Below are 18,246 nucleotides of genomic sequence, written 5' to 3'. Positions count from 1 at the left end.
ACAGACTCATAGAAGACAAAAACTTGTGACATGTAGAATGAGGATAAAGTGCATACATGTATTTAGGGGAAAAAAGCAAACGACTGTTTTTCATCTTGATGCAACAGTGACACAATTCTACCTTGTTGGCCAACTTACAACATGACAAATAAAAATTCTTCCTCATAACTTTCCTATGAAGACTAAAAAAAAATGTATCTAGGAAGTGAATCCTTTCGAGTCAATCATGTAAGATTCTGCCTGTCAAACAGGGCAGATTTAGGTTGGAAATGCTTGTGGCGTCTCTACCAAGAGAGACCAGCTTGAACATATAAATAGTTTTGTGCTCTAGGGAGGAATGTTATTTCTTTCCTTGTGATATGCATCTGCAGACTCATCTATATCCAGAATACCAATTCTTTTTTATTTTATTGCCTTCTATTCTGTATTTTTGAGATGTCTGCTGGGTGCCAACCAATGTGCAATGTGACACAGAAATTCAACAGTAGGATTCGGGTCTCTGGTTCTTGGAAAACTTTTTTTTTTAGAACAATGAGTTGAGATACCCACATTTAAATAATGTGAAAAACTGCAAAATACTAAAATTTATAGTTGGTCTTTAGATAGAAAATAATTTCATGGCGGATTGCTCCTTCATTTTCATTTCATCTTCCAAGCCTGGCAAATTAAAAAAAAAAAAAAAAAATACAGCTCCGCGAGTCTTACTCTGAGAATCTGATTCAGTAAAATGAGTATGTGACTAAGGAGTTTGTATTTTTAAAAAGCTTTTGTGGAGTTTTGCTAATCATCTAGATATTGACCACTGGACAACAGGACGCAAATGAGACCTGATGTCATCTGCTTTGACACACCTGCATCACACAAATCTCTTAATATCAGTCATTGAGAAAAACTACAGAGGCAATTTTATTGGTAATATAGATAAAGAAAGAAATGACATCAACTACCCATGGGTTTTCTCTCCTATTTTTCCTCCCATATGCAAATATTCACCCCCAAAGGGGCTGTGACCAACTCTGAATGCTTTCTAAAAGCCCTTCTTTCATTGTGATCTGATGGCACTGGATGTCTACTGAGGCTTGTGTCTAGAGGGAAGGAATGGACTTTTCAATCACGGTAGTTGCTCCTCATGTTCAGAGCTCAGGACTCATGGTGCTTCCTTTATTTACTTCTATTTACCAAAGCATATCCGTGTGTGATCGGTCCATCTTCCCCAGGACTGCTGCATTGTAAGTAGGGGCTCAGTTTTTATTGAGGCATTCATTGTATGCAGCACTCGAAGAAGCACATGTCTTGTTTTGTTTTTTTAATTTTTAAAAAAATGTTAAATGTTTATTTATTTTTGAAAGAGAGAGAGAGAGTGGGGGAGGGGTAGTGAGAGAGGGAAACATAGAATCGGAAGCAGGCTCCAGGCTTCCAGCTGTCAGCACAGAGCCCAGTGCAGGGCTCAAACCCATGAACCATGAGATCATGACCTGAGCCAAAGTCGGATGCTCAACTGACTGAGCCACCCAGGTGCCCCGAAGCACGTGGTTTTAATTGAGGGATGGAGGGGGCAATCAATCTTTCTCCTGTTTATCTTCACCATTTCTCATTCTCATTACTTCCATGGCTTCTCCTCTGAACAACACCTATCCCATTGGAGGTGAGCAGGCCAATGGGGCAAACCCCCAGCAGTGTTACAAAAAGAGATAAGAATCTGATCCTTTAATTATCTTAAAATTGTCCACTGGCTCCTCCTTTCCCTCAGAATGAAGCACAAACTACTTTAACATGGCTTACAAAGCCATCCATACCATGTCTACACGGAGAGACAGCAATACACATTAAATATTCCACCTGCTCCCCTACATCTCTATTTCCTTGCAGTCACTGGGGCAGGAGACATGTAACCAGTGCTAGCCAATGAGCCATGGGTGTATGTGATGTGTGTCTCTTCTAGGCTGAAATATATAAAAGACACTCATATGTCTCCTTCCCTGTTGGGGTGACGAAGAAAGACAGATATTCCTAGTACTGCAGCCACATGATGACCTGTCCATCATCCTAGATCCATCCCTAAGTGACTGTGTGCACTGGACCACAGCACTCCCAGCCTGCCTCCAACTTACACTGCATACATATCTCTCATGAGGCCTGACTATCATTGTGTCAAATCACTGATATTTTGGTATTTATTTGTTACTTGAGTGTAACCTGGATAATTCAGGCTAATACACATATCTTGCCTACCCTTCTCATTTCATTTTTTGCTATCTTTCTTACACTCATAGCTGCAGCCAGACTGAATTTCAAGTTCCCTGAACCTGCCTACCTCTGAAATGTTCCATTTCTAGGTTGCTTTTCCAGTTCTTCCTCATTTGTCTAAATTTTCATCCTCTTTTTCTCAATCAGGACATCACCTCCTGCAGGAAACTTTTTTTGATCTTTCAAGTCTGCAGTAGATGCCCTTTCTATAGCAACTTAAATTTCCTTTCTGCTTATCACACAATGAAGTAATTCCTTGCTTATTCTTTTTTTTTTCTTTTCTTTGAGAGAGAGGCCTCAAGTGAGCAATGTGCAGAGAGAAAGAGAGAATCCCATGACGGGCAGAGAGAGTGAAACAGAGAGGGAGAGAGAGAAGTGGGGCTCACCCAAATCAGGGCTTGTGTTTTACCTAAAGTGGGGCTCAAGCTCACATCAAGTGGGCCTGGAGCTCGCCTGATGTGGGGCTCAAATTCATGAACCATGAGATCATGACCTGGGCCAAAGTCAGGTGTTTAATGACTGGGCCACACAGGCAGCCATTGCTTAGTTATTCTTATGTTCCATATCTAACCGTATATTTCTTGACCATTATTATATTCCCAACAGGAAGAATAGTTCTGGCCACATGGTGAGTTCTCAATAAATATTTGTTGAATGAATGATTGCATGAACAAACGCACCCAGGCTGAGTTCAGAGAGCTAGGGCAAAAAGCAGAGTGAGGGAGGCAGCTTAGCAGCAATCGTAAGACTGCTGAACACTTGCCTTCGGGGCACACAGATGATGGTTATCCATCTCTGCCCTACTGCCTGCTCGATTGCTGGGACTATTGCATCCGTCCTGACGCTGCTCTCTCCCTGTTGGCTTGCCATAGTTTATCAAAGATCTGCTAGTGTCTATTGCCAAAGATTAAAAAAATCCAACTGGCTCCTGAATACCAAGTGGCAAATGTTTACTATAAGCCAGATGAAGACAGGCTGTTCCCTTAGCAGTATTTAGCTTCTATGTGAGAGGAAAATTAGTCTAAAATTTGATTGCTGTAATGTCAAAGAGGATCAGTGCATATGTGTCTGCTTCGTTTTGAAGTAGCCCTTGCAATCCCAGTGATTTTGTTAAAATGGAAGCAGTCTATCCCAGATTAGAAAAGCTGAAGGCAGGCACCCTACATAGTATGTTTTTCTTTTGTTTCTGTTTTCTTCTGGGTTTGGCAACAGGAACACTTCTTTCTGCTGCGTGATGTTAGGGTAAAAATAATGGCCATTTGTGAATGTATACCATTGTTAATATGCACCCTGTATGTTTTAATGAAAGTTATTCACTGAGAAATCTTATTCCAGCTAGCAAACTGATTCAGACGTGGAGAGTGGATGACCTGATGCAAATAAAATACCAATCTCCCACTTTCCTCTTCATTTTAAGCCTATTTGCTAATTTTCCTTTCTCATATTTACAATTCTACTGGGCTCAAGTAAAAGGCAGTCAGATAATTAGAAAAGAAATTAAAGAGAAATGCGATGGATGAATGTTTTTTAGAAGCTCAGAAAAGGCTGAGTGTATCCTTTGCCATTTGCTTGGGTCTATTAGGGAGTTATAGTGCAGAATATTGAATCCAAGCATTGTGATTTTTCTAGATGTCGGCATTAGTAGCCAGAGGGCTTGCTCTTCATCAAGACAATCTTCACCCTTCATAAACTTGGGCCTGAATAAATAGAAAGTATTGATTAAGAGAAGTGAGGGTGGGGAATATTTTTGATGTTTCTTCGGTCTCAAATAGTACTCTTGGGTGTTTGTTATTTGCATTGCTGTCTGCTGAGAACCCCAAGGGTGTTTCTCAGAAATGCTCTGTGGTCTGCCTTTAGTAGTAAGCCCTTTGGGTAAGTAAAACAGAAAGAGAAAGCTTCTTCCCTGCCTTTGAGAAGTATATCAATGGTCAGAAAGACAATACACAGAAAATTCAAGCATAATTAGAAAGCAGCAAGGGAATATGGGCCAGATAAACTGGTACAAAGTAGAGTCTGTGGAATAAGGAATCATACATTGTGGGGAGAGACCATGGGATCTGGACTGCTTGGGTTCAAATCCCTTCAGCGCTATTTATATTTAATGTGTGACTTTAGGGAAGTCACTTAACCTCTGGGCAAAATAAGGATACAATATTCACCTCATTTGGTTCTCAAGATGAAGTGAGACATAACAGAGGACTCTTATTCACAGTATCTCTTTTGCATGATAAATGTAACAGGAGTAGTAGCATAATCAGAGACTTTCAGTCACAAAATTGCCTCATCATCTGTATGAGTTATGTACACATAATTCCTAAAGTCAACAACTCAAGGAAGATGCAGGTTGGAGAGGATCCTCCAGACATCAATGACCGTAAGCATAGATTAAAGGGCTTCATCCTGAAAATGAAGACATTTGGGAATACTGTATTTATTCGGCAAAGGAAAGACTAAGGGGAAGATGTGTTTGGTGCTGTAAAAATATGAACTAGGAATAAGCAGTACTTTAACCACACTACTCTCAGGGCCTCTACTTTTCTCCTACCCCTACCACCCTGGACACGAGAAATTACCTTGCCCAATTATAAGGCTTAATAAGACTAAGTGTCATTAGCATTGTCTCAGCAATCCAAATAATTCCACATTTGGCTAATATGTCTTTAGACTCATAAAACATGTATTGTTTTGGGTGCTGGTTCTCATTTATAGGTGCATGTAGGAAAAAAAAATGTTGGTGACTACTTTGGCAGCTGCAGTGAACAGAGAACAATTACTTCCTTCTCTTCTTGGCTCTTTTGAGTTCTCAGGAGGTACAGCAGCAAAATCAACACCAGATGGCTCTAAAGAAGATTGTATTGATTTTTCATCTATGTCCTATTTCTAAAAAAGAAGTTAAGGTAGCTCAAAGTCTCAAATTATTTGCAGAGCAGAAACTTCTTATTATTCTGATGTAAGTCTCCCTAGAGGAAAATGTCATTTTCATTGATTTACAAAGCAAATCTTGTGGTCCAGTGGTTTAGAGATGTTTAGTTCTTGCATGATGAAGTCCTATGAGTTTAATTGCTGTGGCAGGGACCCACCTTAGTCCTGTTGCAAAGCACCTAGAAAATAGAAATTATTAGGAGAAAAACATCCAAAATATGTTCTAGATTATGCTCTAAGCTCTTAGAAAAATCTTAGAGACATGCCCACCAATAGTTAACAACGTGCATCGTAGAAAGGGAACAACACGTTGACAAGGATGAGGACAACCAACAAGGAGAAGTTTGCTAGGCTTTCCACTCTGACAGAGCCAGTATATTTGCCTCATGTTTTCTTTCTGATGTATGCACAAGAGCTATGTATGATAAAAATCTATGTCTCACAAGTAGGGGCAGCTATATTATTTGTAGGGCCCAATGCGAAATGGAAACGTGGGCTTCTTGTTCAAAAAGCAAGAAAAACAGGGGCACCTGGGTGGCTCAGTCGGTTAAGCATCCGACTTCAGCTCAGGTCATGATCTCATGGTTTGTGAGTCCAAGCCCCACGTCGGGCTCTGTGCTGACAGCTTGGAACCTGGAACCTGCTTTGGATTCTGTGTCTTCCTCTCTCTCTGCCCTCCCCTGTTGCACTTTTTCTCTCTTAAAAAATAAATGAACATTAAAAAAAGTTAAAAAAAAAAAAGCAAGGAAAACACTTTTTCTTCTTTTCCAAGGTTTCTTTCTCTACCTGTCAAAGCTATTTGGAAACTTGCTCCCCCTGGCATGGAGTTACTTGCAGGGCAAGTGTAGACCCTCAGAGGAGCTCAGGGCCCTGCCCTGTGACTTGGCAGGCAAGGCATTTACATCTGAATCCAAGCCATTCCCAGGCTCAGGTGCGGGTGGGAGGCCACAGTGGTTGCTCGTGGGTGAGGAGAGCATCCTTGAGAACTCTTCCTGGAGAGATGGGTAGGTAGGGCCCTATGTGATCCCACCGCCAGGGCTCTAGTGGCTACTCTGTTGTTCCATAAGACTTCGTTTACCAAAGTCAAAATCAAAGACAAAATTATCAAAAGGTTCAAGACAGTGACCACAAAGCAATAAAATTGCAAACAAAAGGCCCATCTGAGTGTGGGACCCTTGGAGACTCTACTGGTCACATGGCCTATTCACAAGTCTTTCTGAGGCAGGTTTTGTTATCTTTATTTGGTAGACAAAGAAGTTAAACTCTGAATGTTCACACCTGCTAAACGACAGAATTGGGCATTAAACCCAGGTTGGTTTGACTTCTATGCCTGTGCCTGGGACACCATGCAAGTAAACCTTGTTACTCTCTTCTGGGATCTACCTTAGGGCACTCACAGCAGTTTGATCCAACTTTGCAATGCGATTTCTTACTTGAGGGAATGTCACAAACAGTTCAAATATGTTTATCATAAACTGAAATTATTGTATTTCCACTATCATAAATGATAATGCCTATAAATCTCCTTGTTGTAAATACCTCGAAGAGAAATGTGGCCTTTGCCTCTTTTTCTTGACCCTTTTTGAAGACGCTATTCCTATTAGTACAGTGTGCTTCTGGGAACAATTCTGTAAACTCGATATACAAGTCTAACAATTTCCTTGGTCATCTCCCAGAGAATAGTTCTTTACTGCATTGACTCTACCTGCACATTAGAATCACCTTGGAAGCGTAAGAAAACACTTGGTCCTACCCTTCACTATTTAAAACAGAATGTCTAGGGGTGAGGATTAGGCATCCGTGCTTGCAAATCTTCCCAGGTGATTCTAGTTTGCAAATAGGGTCAAGAATCCACTGCTCTGCTTATAACCCTAAGCAGCCTGATGTGAACTACATTCTTTTACTCTGGGAGTCTTTTCCTTATCAGAATAAATTTTAAGTCACCTAGCATCATTTCCACTTCTTATGTAACATATATCTACATATGAATATGGCCAAGCTAATGCCAAATTGTTTCTCCCATATGTACTTACTAATCGTAATGGACCTCTATTTACATTTTAAGAAGCAGCACGTATGTGTGCAAGTCACACGACTTATTCCATCTACAGATCATGCTGGATGTTTGGTGAAATTACTGGTGGAACTCCCTGAGCCAACCTCTCCAAGTTTTATCCGTGTATGAATTCGTTCAGTATAAAATAGTGTACTTGAGCTGAGCTTCCATTCCTTATTGAGATTTAAAGACACATCCTTGCCTTTTATGAAGACAAATATGAGCAACACCAAATTGAGGGAATGTATTTGAATTTCCCACAACTATAATTAAAGATAGTGCTCTGTGTTAATTCAGATGTGGCCCACCTGGGACAAGCTGTCAACACTCCCTTAGCACAAATAGAGGGGCTGCTAATTGTGAGTTTAAATGATCATTCTTCAAACATTCATTTTGCAGTTATTCTGTGCAAGGCATGCTTCTCACTCTAGAGGACACTGCAGTAAATAAAAAAGATACAAATTTCTGCTTTTATGAATTTTACATTCCAACAGTAGGAAACAGACAATAAACAAAATAAATGAGTTAAAAAAAAAAGAGGTGACGCTATGAGATTTGGAGAAAAATAATGCAAAGAAAGGGAATAAGGACACTGAGGTGGGAACATGGTGCCCATGAGAAGGTGACATTTTCATAAATATTTGAAGGAGCTGAAGCAGCCAGCCAAGAATGTATCTGGAGAACAGCAAGTGTAGTGCCTGGTGTTTTCCAGGAAAAGCAGCAATACTGCATCGTTGGAGTAGAGGGAGTGAGGGCCAGAGAAATTCTAGTAGATGGTGAAGTTGGAGGTTTTGTGAATGTTGTTAAAGGTGTTGACACACAAGTTAGTGCCTAAATTAAGGACAGTCTTATAAAAGATTCACTATCAGATGAATACTTGGACCAGATAACTTTTATGGGTTCCAATGAGCTCTTACGACTGTTGATTTCCACAAAGATGCACTTTATTCTCATAGGGCAGTTTTCTTCAAATTCCAAACCAGTGGTGGAGGGAGGGTGAAAAGTCAAATTCAGTTTTGCTTTTATTGAAATGTAAACTCATTGAAGGCAAAGAGTTGTACAATTTTATTTACTGCTTTGTCCCCAGGCACAAGAAATGTGTAAAATGAATATTTAGGGTAAAATAAATATCTGTTTAAAGAATAATAATTTAAGTTTACAATCAATCAGTATCCCCACTATTCTTGCTAAAGATAAGTTAACTGAAAAACATCAACTTGTTCAGAGTTAAAAAGAATGATTTGTGGTTTTAATATTTCTTTTACAATCGTGAAAATCTTTTAAAGAACGAAGACGAGGGTCACTTAAAGTTCTTATTTTCAGGAGCAGATATCTCTTCTTTCATTTACCTGCATGCTCCGATTTCTCAATTCTTTGTTCAAATCTCATTTTATTCAAATGTCATTTTCTGTGACCACCTTATCTAAACATGCCTTCCCCCCACCTTTGCCACCTTCAATTTATTTTGTTCTGTTTCTTTTTTTTTTTTTTTTTCACTGTATAGGTTATGAGTTGAATTGTGTCCCCACCAACAGGTGTGCTGAGGCACTAACTCCCAACACCTCACACTGTGACCTTATTTATATATGGGGTCTTTGTAGATGTAGCCAAGTTAAAATGAGGTTGTTTAGGTGGGTCTTAGTCCAATATGACTAGTGTCCTTATAAAAAGGGGACATTTGGGCATAGACATAGACATATATGGGAAGAAGGGTGTATGAAGAGACATGAGGAGAGTACCATGTGAACACAGAGAATGGAAGTGATGTATCTACAAGCCAAGGAACGACAAAGATCAATGGACAACCACCAAAAGCTAGGGAAACGGCAAAGAAGATTGCAGAGAGACATGGCCCTACAGATAACTTGATTTTGGATTTCTATTCTCCAGAACTGTGAGACAATAGATTTCTGTTGTTTTAACTCATATTACTTGTAGCATGTTGTTGTAGCAGCTCTAGGAAATGAATATACCACTCAACATTTACCATTTATTTAACTTCTGTCTGCCCCTGGCAGATTCCAAGTTCCATGAGGAAAGAGGCATGGTGTATTTTGTTTATTACGTACCCCACATACTTAGAACAGTCCCTGGCACTCAATAAATATTTGCCAAGTGTAGGGATAAGAAATTTTATTTTTTCCTATTCTTTTCTTTGCTACTATTTAGTCTTTCTTATCTTATAAATCCAGGTCCAGGATTGGAGAGGTAGGAAAAAATGTCAATAACTGTAGAGGAGTATAGAGGAAAAAACTTTACTTCATATTCTATTATGGTTCCCTAAAAAATACTCTGTTGTAGGAATTGATTCTCTGGTAGGGAGAGTCTTAAATATCTCTGAGGATGTCCAGGAAGGGGCTATGACCAAGATGGAGACACCGTCTGCCCAGGAGACTCTGTAGGGTACTTAGGATTAGGATATCCTATGTGTTGTCAGCCTCTTGCCTGTTGTGCAACTCAAAGAAAGTGACAGCAAGTTCTGGCAGGATTGCTCCATTTCCCTTCCCCTTTGCTGTCACTGACCTCTGCTGATGCAAAGCAGCGCCTTCTGCTCACCTTCAAGAGCTGCATTTTCATTGTCCACCAGGAAAACATTCAGTAACAAATCTCATCATTCTGGAAAATAAAAATAACCCCAGGCGTCAAAGGCCACAGTGACTTCCACCATTTATCTCCTAAAATGGCTTCTGAGGTTTGGAAACTTGTCTGTGAGAACCGCACACAGGGTCACAGGTCTTCAACCTTCAGTGTTACCCAGAGAGTAAAGAGAAAAGGAAACTTGATGCAGCTTCCGCCTTCCCTTGACCACTAGATGTGCCTCCTGCAGCAACTTGCTGCAAACTCTAGTTACTGAGGTGACGCTATGGCTTTTTTTTTTTTAAAACATAAAATAAAGAGTCCATGCTTCCATTAATCCTCACTCTTATCTAATTCTACCATCTCATCTGGCCAACTCATGGGAGGAAAAAAATATTCTATCCCTTTATTTAGATGAACAATCTAATATGCCTCACAAAGAAAACATTAAGATTAATGATCTCAGTGAAGTCCTTCTGATAAGGCAGCAGCATGATATTCTAAAATAGAAAGAATAAAAACAAAGAATATGTTCATGCATAAACATCCCTCTTAATACATGAGTTTTGGAAAGTCCCATATTTCATGAATCATTAGCCTGTTTTATCTCCGTGTTATACAATCATTTCCAAAACAAGACTGTGGTGATGTTGCCACCTACTGTTTGCCTGGAAATATACTAGTATAATTCACTTTATATAACCATACTCTTTCCTCTAACTGCATTTCTCTTTCTGCAAAGACCATTTTTATCTCAATTCCTTCTTCTTTTAAAATTGTTTATTTAATCACTTACTGTTAAGTACTCTACAAAGTTATCACAAGAAATTCTTCCACTGATATACTAGGAAATCTGGAGGAAGTGGCCTAATTTTCCTTAAATCTTCCGCAATATATTGAAATAATTTTTAGGTTCGAAAAGATATATAGTATGTGTAATTGAAACCCCATTTTATTTATTTATTTATTATTATTTTTTGATCTTTTAAATGTTTATTTATTTTTGAGAGAGAGAGAGAGAGAGAGAGAGAGAGAGAGAGAGAGAGACAGGGAGCATGAGTAGGGCAGGGGCAGAGAGAGAGAGAGATTGGGAGACATAGAATTCAAAGGAGTTAAGATTACTGGATTGCTGTTAGTTTTAAGATTCAAATCGAAGATATTTATAAGGCAAATATCTGCTTTCCCCCTCCTGTAAATATATTTAGATGTCAGTGATTGTCCATTCTTTTTATTAGGATAAAATACCAATTCTTCTACTAACCAATGTCTACTTTGTAGTTCCTACTACTTTGTAGTAGGTGCGTGTAGCACTATTTTAAGTAGGATGTTGATTCAAACTGGAAATAAAGTGAAAAATTTTAAATCTTCTCAACCCTATTTCAGGCTAATTTAAATGCACTAAGATAATCTGTGGCTTATAGACAAATAACTATTCTAGACCTAGTAATAATCTTAATTAAAATCTGTGAACTGTTTTACAGTATGTATTTTTTTTGTATATTTTAGTAAATTTGGTCCTAGTAACAATACTGTAGAGTAATTAGTACAGTAATTGTTTCCATATTACAGATAAAGGAAGTAAGACTGGAAAAAATCAAGGTACCCGTTGAATACTGCATGGCCCAAATAACTACAAATCCAATTCTCTTAACTCCTGAGCTTATTCACTTATTATTTGTTATAAGTAGGTTTAATTAATTTACAAGATAGGTACTCAACACCTTTTCAACTTTTGCTTGTTGAGTACTTAATTTTAAAGTATTTGCAAAAATCACGTAATTCACCTCCAAATCTTTGGGCAAGTCTGTAACTAACAACTGAAATTTACTGAAATGTATTCTTGTCCTATGAAGCTGACCTGGACAAGCAGGTCCGTAAACACTGCCTTCCCTAAGTATGTGCTGAATACTTGGTTTGGTTAAAGAGCAGATCTTTTAAAATGGTAGAAATTACTATATTTCATTACTTGTGCTATTTCTATTGCTGCTAGCAAATTACCACAAACTTAGAGGCTTAAAATAACACAAATATGTGATATCACCACTTCTGTAGGTCAGACGTCTTGGCATGAGGTGAGTGAATTTTAGGCTGAAGGTATCACAAGGCTGAAAGCAAGGTATTGGCCAGGCTGAGTTTTTGTGTGGAGACTCTAGGGAATGAGCCACTTCCGAACTTATTCAAATTGTGGACAGAATTCAGTTCCTTTTGTTGTGAGACTGAAGTCCCCATTTTCTTGCCGGCTGTTGACCAGGAGCCAATTTTAGCTCCAAGAGGTCACTGACCTTCCTTGCCATAAAGAGCCTCCTCCGTCTTCAAAGCCAGTAATGGAAACATTTTCCCTTGTTGAGCTCCTCTCATGCTTTGGCTCTTTCTAACTTCCCTGTCTCTGGCCTCGAGACACACATATATTGAAGGGACTTGTGATTAGGTCAGGTATTCCTGGATGATTTGTCTTTTTAAATTTTTAAAATTTTTAATTTTTTTAATCTTTATTTATTCTTGAGAGGGTGACAGAGTGTGAGCAGGGGAGGAGCGTAGAGAGAGGGAGACACAGAATCGGAAGCAGGCTCCAGGCTCCGAGCTCTCAGCACAGAGCCTGACGCGGGGCCTGAAACCACAAACCACGAGATCATGACCTGAGCCAAAGTCGGTCCCTCAACTGACTGAGCCACCCAGGCACCCCTGATTTCTTTGTCTGTTAAGGTCAGTTGATTTGGGACCTTAATTACATCCCCAAATCCATTCACAGCAACACCTCGATTAATATTTTGCTGAATAACTGGGAGAAGGTGTGCATATATCAAGGGCTGGGAATTTTGAGGGTCTTTTTAGAATTTTACTGACCATGCTTGTCATCTGTGCAGCTACAAACATTTTCTAATTTGGCTTGTAATACTCCCATAAATTCACATTACAAAATAGGACCCTCAGTGAATCTTGCTTAAATTGATAATAAAACAACCCACACTTTGAAGGTCCCTCATTGTAAGTAAGGGCACTGAAAATCAAGATCTGTGTCACCTGTTTCTCTCTACTTTCCTTCACGCATCATTAAATCGAGAATTCACCCTGTGTGTCCAGTATACGGCAAGCTCAGTGCTTTGACTTCTCCCTCTTTTCCTTGCCCTAATCTTTACAAATCTTAAATGTTGTTTCAAGGCAGCATTCCAATGCTAACTCCTTCAAAGAGCTTTGCATTAACCTTTTCTCCTTTGAATGCTTTTGTTTTATTTTTTTGAAGTTTATATCTCTAGTGTGGCGAGGGCTCCAACTTGGGTTAGGGTAAGTAACAAACTGTAAGGAATAATTGCTCCTACTGAATGGAGAATTCTTCCAGGCCAGATCTGGATTTGGTTCATCTTTGTCTCTCTAAAACACGTGGCAGTACCTTGTAGAGATTTTATGTTGCCTAATGGTTGTTGAGTCATTAACTCAAAATAAAAATAGAAACCAGAGTGGGTCAAGAATTCATAGATCTTCTGGGACGCCTGGCTGGCTCAGTTGGTTAAGTGTCGGATTCTTGACTTCCAGCACAGATCATGATCTCATAGTTCTTGAGTTCCAGCTCCACATCAGGCTCTGCACTAACAGCATGGAGCCTGCTTGGGATTCTGTCTCCTTCTCTTTTTACCCCTCCCCTGATTGTGCTCTCTCTTAAAATAAATAAAAATAAACTTAAAAAAAAAAAGAGAATTCATAGATCTTCATTGTGAGTGCTTAATTACATTTCCACATGTTTGGCAGTTCAGGGTGATAGTCTGTTCTTTTGTGGCAACTATTTTTCAATGTCATTGACTCCAGAGCTGTGGTTTCTCAGTTAGACTATATTCTTCAAATGCCTACCTAATATTGAATGTTCAACTCATTTGTGTTTTCAATTATTATAAATAAATGTTTTTGATATACTGGATAAAAATGTTTTTCTGTTGAAATTTAAGAAAACTTACAAGAGCTAGAGAGAGACTTAGTCTTCTACCTTATTATCTCATTCACAGAATTTACTGTTTTTTAATATTAGTAATATTTCTTTACAAGTCATTCCTTGACTAGTGGACTCTGTTATATGAGTCATGCATGACTCAGCGATTATTTTGGATTGTATTTATTTATTTAAAAAAAATTTTTTTTTTCAACGTTTATTTTTATTTTTGGGACAGAGAGAGACAGAGCATGAACGGGGGAGGGGAAGAGAGAGAGGGAGACACAGAATCGGAAACAGGCTCCAGGCTCTGAGCCATCAGCCCAGAGCCCGACGCGGGGCTGGAACTCACGGACCGCGAGATCGTGACCTGGCTGAAGTCCGACGCTTAACCGACGGCGCCACCCAGGCGCCCCTATTTTGGATTTTAAATGAGTTACCATTTATTTAAGCAGGCTTCACAAACATGATTAGTCATTCTGCGATTCAGCTTGCACAGTTCCAGTTATGATTAATTAAAAATAAGAACAGAACAGATATTTACTTGGCAACTTTTCTGAATTTTCAAAGGACTTTGGCATTAATTATTTAATTTTATTTCATAAAGCATGTATGTCATCATCAGCTGTGAAAAATAGTACCTTACCTTAGAGATCCCTTTTAGAACATACTGAAATAAGTGATTTGGAAAAAAAAATGAATTAACTTATGAATGGATGAAGTGAATGAACTTATGGAAAAATGACAGATTACAAAATAAATGGAAGCAGAGAAAAATGGACTTTAAGTTGCACATTTGAGAAAATAATCAAAACCTTACAACTTAACTAAAGAACACAAAAAAGACCTAAATAAATAATCATGTCATTGTAATAACAACACTGTGAATAAATATGTCAATTTTCCCCAAATATTCTACAATTGATGTGAATCCAAAGTATCAAATGGATTTTTTTTCTTGTTTGTTTTGGTCTTGTAATTCATCTGTAATGGAAAATGCACACAACTATTAAAATTTTGAAAAGGGAACAATGAAGGAAGATTTTCCCTGCTGCATATGTTTTATTTAATATAATTTATTGTCACATTGGCTTCCATGCAACACCCAGTTCTCATCCCAATAAGTGCCCTCCTCAAAGCCCATCACCCATTTTCCCTTTCCCCCATGCCCCCATCCACCCTTAGTTTGTTCTCTGTATTTAAGAGTCTCTTATGGTTTGCCTCCCTCCCTCTCTGTAGCCCCACTGCATATCTAAAGTATACTTTAAATTTGTTGTAAGTAAAACAGTGCAGAATTAGTGTAAGAATCAACAAATAGGTCACATACTGTAATATGGAATTCAGAAACATACCATTTAGTTCTGGAAATTGAAGTGGGGCCAGAGATTGCAAGTTGGTCCATTCTTCTCTGCTACTTTCGTTATAGAACCCATGATTTCCAGCTCAGAATATGGCTGCCCACAGTAAAGACCATACTTTCCGGTGTCCCTTCCAGTAGGGTGGCTATGTGATTAATTCCAGATTGATGGGCAATGGGCTGGAAGCATGAAGGTTGTACTGTGATCTCAAAGTAAAAGGCATAGGCACCTTTGCCTTTCACCCTTCCTGCTGGTTGAAACAAGCACAATATCTGATATCTTTTTTTTTTTATGGTTATTTATTTTTAAGAGAGAGAGAGAGAGAGAGAGAGCAGGGGAGGGGCAGAGAGAGAGGGAGACGGAATCCGAAGCAGGCTCCAGGCTCTGAGCTGTCAGTACAGAGCCCGGCACCGGGCTCGAACTAGCCAACCCTGAAATCATGACCTGAGCTGAAGTCAGACCCTTGATGGACTGAGCCACCCAGGCTCACCTATCTGCTATCTTAAAACAGTCTTGGGGCGCCTGGGTGGCGCAGTCGGTTAAGCGTCTGACTTCAGCCAGGTCACGATCTCGCGGTCTGTGAGTTCGAGCCCCGCGACAGGCTCTGGGCTGATGGCTCGGAGCCTGGAGCCTGTTTCCGATTCTGTGCCTCCCTCTCTCTCTGCCCCTCCCCTGTTCATGCTCTGTCTCTCTCTGTCCCAAAAATAAATTAAAAAAAAAAAAAACGTTGAAAAAAAATTAAAAAAAAAAAAACAGTCTTGGCCCATGTGGAAAAAGCCATGCCTGTAGTTGGCAGAGAAATAAGATACAGGGGACAGGGATCCATGACACTACAAGTGCCGGCTTGCCTATCTTTAAATCTTATTTTTGGAGGAATATACAATTCTATTTTGTTTGTGCCTCTCTTATTTTGGGTTTCCTGTTATCTCTAGATGAACCCTATTCTATCTGTCACAGATAGAAGACTATTGATTACACATTTAAGAAATAAATTTAAAGTTTACAAAAAAGTGAAAAAAAGAAGAAATAAAAAAGAAACCACCTTACTAAAACATGTTAAAGAGAAAAGAAAGAATCCTCAAGCCCAAGACATATATTTCTGAGCCTAGGTTTTATCTCTCTACTGCTAATGTAATGATTCTTTAAAGGGGTGTCTTTATTTTTGTGGGATAATGGTGTCTGTTCCAAAAGTTCATTTGTAAGTTTCTTGATTAGGATTTGGAATATATTTTCTCATAGAAGTCAAGTTATGGATGATGGTTGGGTTCCCTACGAACCAGTGCCACAGAGGACAATAGCGGGTTCTGATAAAGACACAAGGACTTGAATCAATATTGATAGTAGTACGTATTTCCAGTCTTCTGTCTTTCTAATCTAATCACATTGTTAAGTTTACAGTATTTTGTGTGTTTATATTATCATGAATATAAATGTTGTGGATGGCTCAGCCAAATATTATACTATGATCATTCTTCCTTTACTTCAACTCTTTGTTTTCCTAGGGATTAATTACAGTTTATTTTCTTCATTTGCTTATGTCTCTATGAACTATCAGTTTGACCCTAAACTCTCAATCAATGGTCTAAACCTCTTCTTAATACATTCAGACCCACCAGGTATTCTTATGGCTCTTCAGATGTGATTCCATCTGGAAGAGTTTCCCTTAGAGCCTTGGACTCTGAGCTTTGGATTGAGAATCCTGGTAGCTCTGCCTGACTGGCTGGGCAGAGGACAAATATCTTTTCTTAGATGAGGTGCATACATGTTAATTGTAGGGGTAGAAATGTGAGAATCTGATATTTTCACCCTCTGTAGTGAGAGCTGACTATTGCTTCCACCAAGACTCTCAACATAGGTACTTTTCTCCCCCAAACGCAGGAAGGGTTTTAGATTTTAGGCAGTAAACAACACAAAATAGCACCAGTATCCATAAGGGCTATGAGTAAACAATGTTCACTATTCATCTAATTGAACTGATAAAGCAAGTAGCAAATTGAATAGCTGTACTTTCAACATTCACTGATAATAACATTTAAATGTCCCAGTTTTCAGGTGCCTCTGTGGCTCAGTGTGTTAAGTATCTGACTCTTGATTTCAGCTCAGGTCATGACCTCAGGGTCCCGAAATCAGCCCCTCGGCAGGCTCCACACTGAGTGTGGATTCTCTTTCTCCCTCTCCCTCTACCCCTCCCCCCTCTCAAAATAAATAAACATTATAAAAATAAATTTCCCAGTTTTAATCAGTTTTCTAAAAATTAAATTCCTATATGGGATCTTGAATCATGTTCTGAGATATCTGGGCTATTTCCCTTCAAAATCTTTTGGGTTCTTAAAAAATGATTAGGAGACAGCGAGGGCCTGAGGAGCAGAGTTGCTATGGAGGGATCTGAAGGGCGGCTCTGCCCCTCTCCCCATCAGCTCTGTCACAGTGATATAACAGTGCCCTCGATGCCACCTTATGTTTTGAGATGATTTAAACTTACAGAAGAGTTCCAAAAATAGTACAGAGTCCTAGTATGCTCTTTTTCAAGCTTCCTCTTATGTTTGCATCTTACATAACCACAGAACATTTACCAAAACTAAGAAAACTAAGAAATTAATCTTGGCACAGTACTACTAATTAGAGAATGTATTTGTATTTCACCAGTTTTTCCAAAAATGTCCTTTATTTATTTCAAATCCCATTTTGCCCTTAGAAACGCCATAGCTTTATTTTTATTTTATTTAATTTATTATGTCAGATAACTCTACACATAGAAATTTTACAGTTCTTCCCTGGCCTAGTCATGCTAGGTGCTTAGTTGGAATTAATTTCCTTGTTTTATTTTAATTTTTTTAACGTTTATTTAATTTTGAGAGAGACAGAGTGTGAGTGGGGAAGGGACAGAGAGAGGGGGACACAGAATCTGAAGCAGGCTTCAGGCCCTGAGCCGTCAGTACAGAGGCTGACACTGGGCTCGAACCTATGATCCGCGAGATCATGACCTGAGCCAAACTGGGATGCTTAACTGACTGAGCCACGCAGGCTTCAACTCCAGTTGGAGTTAATTTCTAAGATCAGTTTCCTATTATGACAATTACAGCATGGACGTGAAGAGGTTACATTAAACTTGGAATACGCCACAAGGAGCATAAATAAGTGTAGGGGACCATGAGTGTGTCTCCTGT

At 39.1% G+C, this 18,246-nt stretch overlaps 1 protein-coding gene across 1 annotated transcript in view; it reads left to right on the top strand.

Annotated features, from left to right (window-relative positions):
• Positions 1-4,584: 4,584 nt before the first annotated feature.
• Positions 4,585-18,246, top strand: part of LGSN (lengsin, lens protein with glutamine synthetase domain) — a 53,838-nt gene continuing 40,176 nt past the window's right edge. The window contains exons 1-2 of the mRNA XM_030317085.1: positions 4,585-4,621; positions 7,873-8,048. Coding sequence (XP_030172945.1) covers positions 4,585-4,621; positions 7,873-8,048 — 213 coding nt within the window. The remainder of the gene's footprint in view (positions 4,622-7,872; positions 8,049-18,246) is intronic.

This window comes from Lynx canadensis, chromosome B2 (assembly GCF_007474595.2).
Source record: "Lynx canadensis isolate LIC74 chromosome B2, mLynCan4.pri.v2, whole genome shotgun sequence".
Taxonomy (NCBI): Eukaryota; Metazoa; Chordata; class Mammalia; order Carnivora; family Felidae; genus Lynx; species Lynx canadensis.
This window is presented reverse-complemented; position numbering and strand designations above follow the sequence as displayed.